At 41.5% G+C, this 12,479-nt stretch overlaps 1 protein-coding gene across 20 annotated transcripts in view; it reads right to left on the bottom strand.

Annotated features, from left to right (window-relative positions):
* The window catches only part of GRIP1 (glutamate receptor interacting protein 1), a 346,924-nt gene that overhangs the window by 33,336 nt on the left and 301,109 nt on the right, over positions 1–12,479 (bottom strand). For 12 of the 20 annotated variants that reach the window (XM_081211477.1, XM_081211462.1, XM_081211473.1 and 9 more), the window contains 4 exons: positions 5,762–5,909; positions 4,719–4,888; positions 1,068–1,223; positions 106–258 (listed from right to left, as the gene is read on the bottom strand). In XM_081211477.1, the coding sequence (XP_081067603.1) occupies positions 106–258; positions 1,068–1,223; positions 4,719–4,888; positions 5,762–5,909 (627 nt within the window). The remainder of the gene's footprint in view (positions 1–105; positions 259–1,067; positions 1,224–4,718; positions 4,889–5,761; positions 5,910–12,479) is intronic. The other 8 variants (XM_081211478.1, XM_081211481.1, XM_081211474.1 and 5 more) reach the window with 1 other exon arrangement.

The raw sequence follows: 12,479 nt of genomic DNA, 5'->3' as shown, positions 1-12,479 counted from the left end.
CCTAACAGATCTGAATTTCAATGTGCTTTCATGTCATTTGTCAGATGCATTTAACAGCCTTGGCTTCATTATACATTAAAAAAAAAAACCTTTATGGTCACCTACATGAGCTTTTGAAGTCCTTCTTTTTCATCCTTCTTCTCATCATGGTGCCACGTGGACTGGTAGAGTAGAGACTGCGAGGTAAAGTCCCCATGTTCAGGGAACTCAGACTGTATGCGCTCATGGAGGCCGGAGAGAAGGACGAAGATACGAGTGCTGTTGAAAGAGAGGGAATCACTTGGCACCAGGTGCTCTGCAATAGGGAGCTGGGGAATTGCATGCCCGCTATTGGCTGTTAGAAATCTAGACCCTGGTATGGCTCACGAGAACGGTTTGTGTGCATACAATAACAAAATCACAAACTATATTAAAAAAAAGAGGCTGTGTAGCACATTCAGGGTCAGGTGAACCATACAAAACACCTGTTTGTTATAACAAACACACCATGTGCAGTCCTATTATGATACTTCCATCCAAGCATACAAGCAGCTCTTAATGAATGCCACTAACGTCAACCATTTTGTAGTTCAAAGTCAGTTGAATTCATTGTAAGTTGATCAAATGCTTAGATAAAAGCACCACAACAGGGTTACAGACACAGCTATGTGAATTAACGCACATTTAACCCGGTGAGTCTAGCAATGCATTCTTTGGAAAAGGTGATTTCTGACATTGGCTTTGAATTGGAAAAGGTTGCATTCTCTTATAAGGTACCGAACTGAGTTTCGTAAACCTTTTGGGTTATCACGTATTTCCCCCTTCTTTCTAAAGACCGGTTAAGTTAAGGCAGGGGAGGAAAAAAATGATGTCAGAAATAACCTCACATGATTGTGAGAAATCATGAGATGTTGCAAATTAACGAAAGATTTCAAAGAATGAAAATGGGGGTGGGGAGTATGAGAGGAAGAGGGTGAGGTAGAGTAAATGATGATGATGACAATAATAATAATAATAATAATAATAATAATAATAATAATAATAATAATAATAATAATGTCAGGAGGAAAAAAAGCATGGAACATTACGAAGGCTTTTTGGAGGTGATGTTTTCTGGCATTTCAAAGCTGGCATCCTGCAATGGTCAGGGTGGTAGGTATTATAATGGTGATAGGTGAGAGTGCTGCTGTGGCTGTTGGCATAGGGATTCCATGTGAGTTGCCTGTTGCTCCTTTGAACCTTCGCTGCCCACCATGAAGGGATGAGAAGAAACAAAAAACAAACAAACAAAAAGGACCAGAGAAGAGGGAGAGGTAACTGGATTACATAAATTTAAAAAGGAATAGAAATAAAAGCAACCTGAAAAGAAAAAGAACACTGTTGCCTCCCCCCCCCCCATAGAGATAACGCTAGAATTTATCCCAGGGATGGTGATCACTCATAGACTCAGAACTAATGGGTTTTGTGCCTCTTTTTTTTTTTAAGTGATCAGTATTCAATCAGTTATTAATCTGCCTCTGCCCTTAGCTGCTATGATTAAACACTTAAAAGAACCCATTTGAGTCAACATTACCAGGATGCATGATCTACAATTAGTAATTAAGTTCTGAAAATATCCACCCATTTAAAAGAACTTGTATATATATAAAAATTAAAAATAAAACAAGGGACCATATATCAAGGTACCATGCACTGTAATTCAGAGTGTTTTACATGTCAGTCATTTCAATTTACTGCTTTGACATTTTAATTTTACCGGCATTCATCAGTGGCACTATATTATCCTGGACAACGAACTCCCAAGCATCAGCACAAAAATTCCATTTAGGCGACTTTATTTAATAAAAACAAAGCAGAAATCTAAAGTCATCATTTATTGTTCTGATGCATGGTTTTCAGACTGTTTTTGTCCACTGCAATAAAGGCGCATGATTCCTGATCCTAGTTAGTTTTGTGTCAGCTACACCTTAAACAAAAATTAAAAGAAGGGGGGGGGAGAGAACCTGTCAATTTACTACAGTCAGAAAATGATAACTGGTCTTCTTATAACATTTCAAACTATATCAACTGAAACTTGCAGCATAGGATATTCAACTCTAAGCAAAATAAAAAACTTCATCGGTGAATTTATGACAAGGGTTAAGGGAATACTCTTTGCGGGCCTTTTGTTTTGCAAATTTCGTTCTTGGGGTATTGCACTAGGGATAAAGCTTTAATATTTGGGCACTAACAAAATATATATAATACATATAACCCTATATAAAGCTAATGAGAATTCTATTATGAAAAAATATGTAAGAAAAGGGATAAAAATGAGGAAAATCTAGAGTTATAAACTAAAAATAAGTCAACTAATTAAAATGTCTTCTGCCGCAAATGTGAAATATTATGTTAGAGCCAAAGGTTCCCTTCCCTTCAGTGATTTTAAAAGCAGGGATCCACCTGCTTAATTCTTCCTGCTATTTTATACGGAGGGCTTTTACTAAGGAGATTCACATTATTTGAAGTACACGTGGGATTTGCCATACAAGGTTAAAGCATGCAGTGCTCCTGTTCAGAATTTACATGCCCTATTTCAGGGTGTTATTACATTTCCACCACTACTTCTATTTTTGCCTGCCGGTGCACACATCCCAAAAGTCAGTCAGCATTGTGCTCACTATGCACAATCAGCCTTCAATATCCTGTTTTGGGGATTTCCTCCTCAATATTTTTTTTTGCAGCTTTGTAAATCTTGGGGTTCCCCCCAAATCTGCTCATACCTTCTTCTTGGTGAGGATTGTGCCATTTTTGGCACATATGAGTCCATGCTCTTAGCACATAGAAGGGGTGGAGAACTCTATGGTCCCCTGGATGTTATTGGGCTACAACTCCCAACACTGGCTGGAGCTGAAGGGAGTTGAATCTGACAACATCTGAAGGGCCACAGTTTCCCCAATTCCTGATATAGAGGATTGGCAAACTTTCCTGGAGATGTATTAGACTTTAAAACCATCAAGCTGAGACGTTACACTGGCAATTCTGCAACAGTGGAGTGGAGGAAACGATATGTTTCTACAGAGCACACATAGAATGAATGGCAAGGGAGCCCTTATACATCTTGCAGTGTAACATGACACTGTTGAAGTGCTGGGGCAGCCAAACATTCCAAATGGGGTGAGGTATGTTTTTCCCTGTGCAATGAAAGCATGGCTGCCTTGGCCTGCAGCCTTAATGGAGCATGAAGATATGTGAACCAAAGAATGCCATAAGAAGAAGAAGAAAAAGAGTTTGGATTTGATATCCCGCCTTTCACTCCCTTTAAGGAGTCTCAAAGTGGCTAACATTCTCCTTTCCCTTCCTCCCCCACAACAAACACTCTGTGAGGTGAGTGGGGCTGAGAGACTTCAAAGAAGTGTGACTAGCCCAAGGTCACCCAGCAGCTGCATGTGGAGGAGGAGCCATCACATGTAACATTTTTTTTCTCCCATTGAACCATCTCTTTGTGGAGCATGCCTGTGCCTATTGAGAGTGGTTAGTTAGCCGTATTATGCTCTGCCCTCAAGCTCTCTCTTTATTAAGGTATTAACACATTATCACTGCCCTTGGCAATAAAATATGCCATTAATTCTTAATAGTCCATCATGGATAACCCATCACTGTGTCTGCTACTGATTTAGAAAAAATATATAATTTTCCTTGAGCAAATTTAATTCTGGCCTCTTCTAGTAAACCAAGTGCATAATAATCCAATCCTAAATAGGTGTATATCGTATGAAAATAAGACTTCTTAAAGCATGATGCTGAATTTGAAAAACAGGTGGCATTACACACTTAGAATATACAGTCACACCTTGGAAGTCAAACAGAATCCGTTCCGGAAGTCCGTTCGACTTCCAAAATGTTCGAAAACCATAGCATGGCTTCTGATTGGCTGTAGGAAGCTCCTGCAGCCAATCAGAAGCCGTGGAAGCCTTGTTGGATGTTCAGCTTCCAAAAATAGTTCGCAAACTGGAACAGTCACTTCCGGGTTTGCGGCGTTTGGGAGCCAAAACGTTCGAGAACTAAGCTGTTCGAAAACCAAGGTACGACTGTACTGTTTATTAATCAATTCTCTTTATAGATGAAGGTAAACAATGGATTATGTATGTTGCAAAGCGCATCCCTTTTCTTTGTAGGCAACTATGAAGTTCAAGGTAATGCAAAATAACACATACCCTTGGATTTTAGAATTGTAGGAGCATCGGAATATAGCAAGCGGTCTTACACTGAGTCAACATTTGGTCCATCTGGCCTAGGATTATCCACACTATCTGATAGCTGCCAAGAGTTTCAGTTGGGGAGCCTTTTCCAGCCCAACTAGAAATACCAGGGATTAAACCTAGGCCCCTTTGCATGGAAGGCAGATGTTCTTACCACTGAGCTATGGTTCTTTTTTCTCTTGTCTCACAGAAGTTAAGGGCAGATTCCCAACTGACTCTGAAAATGCATTTGATTTCAAATAAATCTGACTTAGATATCATCAAGTCTATCTTTAGCATTAAATTCAAAGAGTAGTTCTGAGTAAACCTGATCAGAATTTGGCTAAAGAACTTTAAAAGCACGCTTGAAATTGAGGTTTTAAGAGTAGAAGACCAAAGAAACAACAACAACAACAAACCCACTTAAAATTTCCGTAACATCAACTTTCAAGAGTTCTTCCACAGGAAGAAACATGGAGAAAAGGATGGTGTTAAATGTAGAACTTCAAGTCTTCCTACCATGTTCTGGTCCCTTAAGAGCCAGCCTTGTCTGGTGATGAGGAAGGATCTCTAGCTTGACATTGTCAGAAGTATTAGCCAAGAACTGTGTCGCTTCTGCCAATGTACAGTATTCCATGCTGGTGCCATCAATGGAGAGAATATGATCTCCTACATGTAATGCGCCACATCTGTGGAAGAAAATGTAGCACACTGTGATCTTTCCTTGGAGAACAAGGATTCACTTCTTTTCAAATGGATAAACAGCTTCTTCTTTCTATTCTGCTTTTTTTTTAAATTAGAGAAAACTATCTGTAAAAGACTCGTCAAACTTTTGGGGCAAATCTTTAAAATGATTGGAAAATTAGATTGCATTATTAATTAGGTTATAGTTGCAATGTTCTGCCAAAAACCAATGCAGGGAGATAGCCAAGTCATCACTCACAGGACTTGGAACAAGCAGTAGAATAAGTGGGAACTGCTTAGCTGAAGGAGGCTACCCCCTTTACACAAGTGCCAAAAAGTTCATAATTTAATGAGTTATTTGAGAGTTATATAGGGCTGCCATACATCCAGATTTTCCTGGATATGTTGTCTTTTTAAGAGGTAAAATCACCATCCGAGTGGATTTTTAAAATATTGCAAAATGTCCAGATGATGATGATGATGATGATTCCTTTTTTTGTAGTGTCTCCTGGAGGCTGCCAGGCCCGACATGGCCTTCCTGGGATACAAGCAGAACTCTACTCATGCAATGAAGTGTTCCTGCCCCTGCTTCCTCACTCCAGCCCCTAAAGGCAAGTTGGCATAAGAAGTGGCAAGGAGGAAATGGGCATAAACTGGATGCAGAAGTGTCTTTCCGTTTACACGGGACACCTTTGGATCCAAGCTACTGGGTTTCTTTGTCTTGCCTATAATTTTTGCTGCAATCCACAAGCTATGCAGGGCACTTCTAACTGCCCTAATTGCTTCTTCTCAGAGTAATAGACTCTGCTGCTTGATTATATTGTCAGATGGAAACCAGGTGGGTTACATACCATGGAGAACTCTCCTGCTGCACTCACCTGTCTGCAATACTTGCAGATTTTATTTTGTCTATGATGATCACTTGTTTGCTACAGCACATCGAGGTAGATAGTGCAACTCCCAGAGCGGAACCAGCAGTTTTGGCCACTTCGACAAGCAGCGGCCCAGAAGCTGTTGCTACCGAATCTGTAAAAAGCAAAGGTTATTGTGGGCGATCACACAGGGTCCTTGGACGTTTAACGGTCTATTGATCCCTGTGCCACCACTGTGACTGCTTCCCCGCTGCCACCAACCCGTTACCCTAGGGTAAAACACTGAGTATCTTAACTTTAGTTTCTTTACTGGCCTATACCTTCCTAATACCTTCTGACTGGTTATTTCAGCTGTTTGACTGACTCCTCTTGAATTCTCTCCCTCTCTCACACCAGACTAGCCCAACCCACAGACTTATCTTCCCTGTCTCTTCTAACTCCAGACTGTCTTCTCAACCACCCTAACTCCTTACTCCCCCCAAAACACTCTGTGCTTAAACCTTATATACAATTCACTCCACCCCTTGGGTTCCCATTGGTTAGTCATTTTACAATTAGTTAACCCTTTCCTTATGAACCCAGTATGATGTCACACACCTAGGAGGGCAAACGCCACAGTTGTCCTTAAGACTGCATCTTTCTTTCATCTTAAAGTTATTGATTAACCAATTAATCAAAACGGGGTTTCCAAAACAAAATGTTTATGTGCATTTTCTCCCCCGCCAGAAGTTGCCAGGAAAATATTTTGGTACTCTGTGTCAGGCTGAATTTGACTTTGGAACTTGATGTCTTAAAAAATGTTGACTTCAGCACCAGGAATGAGGGCAGGGAAGCATGAATGATATTTGCTCCACTGAGGTTTGCATTTATAGTAGTCTCAGTCTTCTTGTGTAATGCTGCACTCAGATACCAGTCTCACTACATCTTACTGAGCAGTTAGAAGAGAAGAAGAAGAGTTTGGATTTGATATCCCGCCTTTCACTCCCCTTCAGGAGTCTCAAAGCGGCTAACATTCTCCTTTCCCTTCCTCCCCCACAACAAACACTCTGTGAGGTGAGTGGGGCTGAGAGACTTCAGAGAAGTGTGACTGGCCCAAGGTCACCCAGCAGCTGCATGTGGAGGAGCGGAGACACGAACCCGGTTTCCCAGATTACGAGACTACCGCTCTTAACCACTACACCACACTGGCTCTCTAGCTCTCTAGTTAGTTAGTCTTGAAGCATTAAACCTGAGGAGGTAACAATCAGCACAATCTGTGCCATATCGCTGTTTTGGTCTGTGCTGCTGCTTCTAATCATGTTACACCCCGGTGTGCTGTTTGGGCTAGCAGCAATAAGCATACAGAATAGCACAGGATCTGAGAAGCACAGGATGCTGAATTAGCACAACTGACAGTCACAATGCCATCTGTCTGGCATCCCTAGATAGACAGCTGTTACAAACAATTCAACTTAAGGGAACCCTACATATTATGCTATTTACACTTCCCCGCCCTCTTTAAAGCGCTTACTTAAATTAGCCAGAGACAGTTTCCTGATCAAAGTTGTGCCCACTGGCTGCTATTTGTCCCTGCAGGTGCGCAGCTGTATCTCCCCCCCCCCCAATGTTCTCCTTGCCTGCCTTTCCCTACAGCTGCTCTTTATCACATAGTTCTGTAATTTAAGGTAACCATATACCGTATTTTTTGCTTTATAAGACTCACTTTTTCCCTCCTAAAAAGTAAGGGGAAATGTGTGTGCGTCTTATGGAGCGAATGCAGGCTGTGCAGCTATCCCAGAAGCCAGAACAGCAAGAGGGATTGCTGCTTTCACTGTGCAGCGATCCCTCTTGTTGTTCTGGCTTCTGAGATTCAGAATTTTTTTTTCTTGTTTTCCTCCTCCAAAAACTAGGTGCGTCTTATGGTCTGGTGCGTCTTGTAGAGCGAAAAATACGGGATTTCATGTAACATCTAGTTGGGACCTAAACTATGCTTGGAATTTGATTTTGAGAGTCAAAAGTGTTCCCCAAGAGTGGCTGGGGAAACTCAGCCAGATGGGCGGGGTATGAATAATAAATTATTATTATTATTTCATTTCATTACTAACAACAAATGACATTCCTACCCACGCCATGTCCTTGTTTGGACCCATGAACCTAAATCTAGCACTAAGTTTGTATGGAGGAGACTTGCAAGAAAGCCAAACAAAGTGAGTCTTCAGATTTCAAGTGGAGGGAGGAGGAGGGTGAGAGGCCACACTTGGAATCTTTAATAACTCCAGAAACTGAGGGGGAAATGCTGGAAAAGGGGCTTGGGGACTAGCAGAATAAAGGCAGAGCAGGCCAACGAGGAAAAAACACAGAGCCTAGGACTTGCTGATCAGAAGGTTGGCGGTTCAAATCCCCGCGACGGGGTGAGCTCCCATTGCTTGGTCCCTGCTCCTGCCAACCTAGCAGTTCGAAAGCACGTCACAGTGCAAGTAGATAAATAGGTACTGCTCCGGTGGGAAGGTAAACAGCATTTCCGTGCGCTGCTCTGGTTCTCCAGAAGCGGTTTAGTCATGCTGGCCACATGACCCGGAAGCTGTATGCTGTCTCCCTCGACCAATAAAGCGAGATGAGCGCCGCAACCCCAGAGTCGGCCACGACTGGACCTAATGGTCAGCGGTCCCTTTACCTTTAAAAAGGCACAATACAAGGTACGTATATTTAAAAGACCCGAGGAGAGAGAAAAGAATGGGAGCAAATGGCGATCGGTCTGCACTCAACTAAGGAAGGAGCAAACTGAATCCTGGAAGTCCTGTATTCCAAAATGTTGCTGCCTGTCTTTGACCTCTGGGCCATTCTGCTGAGTTTTCATTGTGGGCAGAGGCAGGGGGCAGCAGAGTACACTTGTCCTGGGTCTTGGAGAGCTAAGCAGGTAGGGGCCCCCCACCAGGGACCGGCTTTTTTGTTTGAGTTTATAACTTTATTCTAACAAGGTTCCTGCCTCAGGCATCTGACAAGCTCTGTACAGGCCTAATTGCAGGAATGGGAAAACAAATAGGAACAAGGATATCCTGCCACGCAGCAAGGTTACCACTTCTGCGGGAAGGTCTCCCTCCATTTGTTACATCTAGACAATCTTTGAGTTAGGACTGACTACAGTGGTACCTCGAGTTACATACACTTCTGGTTACAGACTCTGCTAACCCAGAAATAGTGCTACAGGTTAAGAACTTTGCTTCAGGATGAGAACAGAAATTGTGCTCCGGTGGCGCAGCAGCAGGAGGCCCGATTAGCTAAAGTGGTGCTTCAGGTTAAGAACAGTTTCAGGTTAAGTACGGACCTCCGGAACGAATTAAGTACTTAACCTGAGGTACCACTGTATACAGATAAGTCCTATTATAATGGTGCACCAGGAACCCAAATCAAGCAGACCAGGTGAGCAAGCGCTGCCACCAAATTAGAGAAAGCAGAAGTCAAGTAATGGAGTATGGGTCAAGGAAGCAAAACTAAATACGAGAAAGAGAGATCAGAATACGATAATCAAGTGCATCTCCCCCGACGGAGACAGATTAGTTTATCATATGCAAGTAAAAAAAGCATGAGTATGAAAAATGAACCATACAGATATGAATTATTCATGAGCAAAAGATGTTTCAGTCATTAAAGATATTTACACCATGACTAAAGCACTTACACACTATGTTGATTTATCGGTTATGTAATTACATAAGATATGCTGATGAATGTTTGCACGGAAAACACTCCTAGATTTTTATTTCGTTAATAAGTTCCCCCACTTTTGAACATTGCATCTCAATCAGGACACAAGACTTTGATTAAAGCCTCCCAGAGGTACTGAGATTACCTTCGGCATGCTAATAACAACCTTGCCTTATTCAGCTAAACAACAGGGCACTTTCCTTCCTTATCACAAACATAAGAAGGGGGGGGAGAGATATTGTTAACATCTCACTCAGACAGTGTGGCATACAGATTTGGTTTGTAAGAATCCAAACAAAATGAGGCACCTCCTAACCCTTTCAAATGCTCTCAGAATATTATGTTGGTTCTCTGTGTTTAAGAAGGAGGTGGCTGTCACAACACATTTATATAAGTGATCACAGTTGAATACAATAATCTATAAAACTATATTTAATAGAGAGGATGGGGGCACAGGGAAGAAACACCAAAGCTCATTCAGAGCAGCTGTTACCATTGCCCATGGCAACTAGAGTTATTCTACCTGTTATTTAGAAAGCTGATGTATTTCCTATTGCTAGCATGAATAGCAGATGAGTCATTCTTGTTGAATATAATCCAGCAAGTACAGGAATAAGAGTATATGAGATTGTGGAACAATGTAGATCAGGAGTAGTCTTTCAGGGTGTGTTTTTTAATAATAAAAAAACTACAATTCCCATCATTCTCTACTGTATTCCATGCTGGCTGGGGCTGATGGGAGTTGTAGTCCAAAACGTATGGTTGGCTACCTCTGATCTAGATCACTTATCAGAAGGTTTGTAAAATCACCAACCACTTGATGGGAATATTGGTATTAATAGGGAATAGTCTATAGTCTGTGGGAAACCTTTATTACTTAGCAAAATGTTGCTGGAATACAATTCCCACCATCCTCATGCTAGCTGGGGCTGATGGGAGTTGGAGTCCATCAACATCTGGAAGATCATAGGTTTCCCACCCCTACTGTAGACCTTCCCACAATCCCATTTCTAGACTGGCTGTGGCTTCTCTGGATTACAACTACTGAAATATCTAAGATGGAAATCCAAGATGTGACTATTTCACCTGTTTAAAACTCATGTTTTCAAAGTTATTTGCTTTAGTTAATTGTAAAACAAAACATCTCTTGCCTTTTTAATGTTGACTTTCAAGAGCAAATAAAATCAGATACAAGTAGAAAGCACTACATTGTAACGTGTATAGATCAAGTATAGATAAAGAAGTAGTATGGATAAAGAAGACTGCTGTAAATGAATTATGCTTTCAACAGATAGGTTTCGAAAGGATGTGAATCGTGGATGGAGAACAAAGCCACAAAAACGAACATTCCTACAATCATTATCTGCTTTCAGGTGCAATCAATAGAAACTCAAAATTAAAGTGTTCTATATATATCATCCAGGAGCATGCTGAAATAATGGATTAAGAATGACAAAACTTTTGTCTGAGCCAAGTATCTGAAGGACCACCATTAATAAATTATAATTCTAAAACCAATGCTTAATCATATGCCAATAAAATGATAAAATATACATTTTTAATGCAGTGCTGGAACTCATGTTGGCATGTAAATCATATAAGCAATTGATCTGGGTGCCTATATCCTTAATATAAGAACAGTGGTTAGGATAAGACATTCTGCACATGCTCAAAGGTCATCTCCTTTCTACTAGCTTATCAGTGTTCCAACCATGGCAGCAAAACTCCTGCATTCATATTTACCCCAGTTCATATTCATTTTTGCCCAACAGGTTCATTTTAGCTAGGAGTAAATGAAACAGATAGGGTGGTTCCTTGGGTTACAAAAACTTCGGGTTACAAACACTTCAGGTTATAAACCCCGCTAACCCAAAAGTAGTAGCTCCGGGTTGCGAACTTTGCCCCAGGATGAGAACAGAAATCTCTCACCGGCAGTGCGGCGGCAGCTGGAGGCCCCATTAGCAAAAAGTGCACCTCAGGTTAAGAATGGTTTCAGGTTAAGAACGGACCTCTGGAATGAATTAAGTTCGTAACCTGAGGTACCACTGTAGCTACATACATAGAAACCCTATGTACTTGTATATTTTCACCATAATCTTTGGCAAAATGAATTGATTCACTTTTCAACTGAGGTGCAACCAAGTTGATAAGGATGCTGTGTAACTTCTGTATGGAACATGAGAAGTTTCAGAGCAGGAAACTGGACAAATTCCATGATTCTAAACTACAGTGGAACCTCGGGTTAAGAACTTACCGTATTTTTCGCTCTATAACACGCACCCGACCATAACACGCACATAGTTTTTAGAGGAGGAAAATCCGTAGGCATGCCACCCGTAGGCATTCCCTCCATAACACGCACAGACATTTCCCCTTACTTTCTAGGAGGAAAAAAGTGAGTGTTATGGTGCAAAAAAATACGGTAATTCATTCTGGAGGTCCGTTCTTAACCTGAAACAGTTCTTAACCTGAAGCACCACGTTAGCTAATGGGGCCTCCTGCTGCTGCCGTGCTGCCGGAGCACGATTTCTGTTCTCATCCTGAAGCAAAGTTCTTAACCCGAGGTACTATTTCTGGGTTAGCAGAGTCTGTAACCTAAAGTGTATGTAACCGGAAGCGTATGTAACCCGAGGTACCACTGTAAACCTATGAATGGGGTGGTGCCAAATGATCTTGATGGACAGACTTACCTGCTAAACCATGAACCAACATATTTTGGATGTCTCTAAAGGCTCACTGCAGAAGGAAACTAAGAGTAGATACTTTCCCCCATTCTCTACTCCCCCAGTTTCCCCCCAAAAGGCACACCTGCTCTTTCCTCAGCAACCTTTTGCTATACAAGATGCAAATTCCTTCCTAATCTGTCTTGCATTAGCGGTTTAACCTTTTGAGAGTGACAACTTGTGCTATGCCACAATATACCAACAAGAGCCTGCGCTTTCTGTGTTGCTAGGCTGCATTCGAGTGGTCCTTCATGCAAATGCACTTGCTTTAATCATCATATAATTTTACTAGCCTAGCCTGAATGCCAAGTAGATAA

Source organism: Podarcis bocagei (assembly GCF_964188305.1).
Source record: "Podarcis bocagei genome assembly, chromosome: 10".
NCBI classification, from domain to species: Eukaryota; Metazoa; Chordata; class Lepidosauria; order Squamata; family Lacertidae; genus Podarcis; species Podarcis bocagei.
The sequence above is the reverse complement of the archived record's forward strand: the minus strand, read 5'-3'. Positions and strand labels throughout refer to the sequence as shown.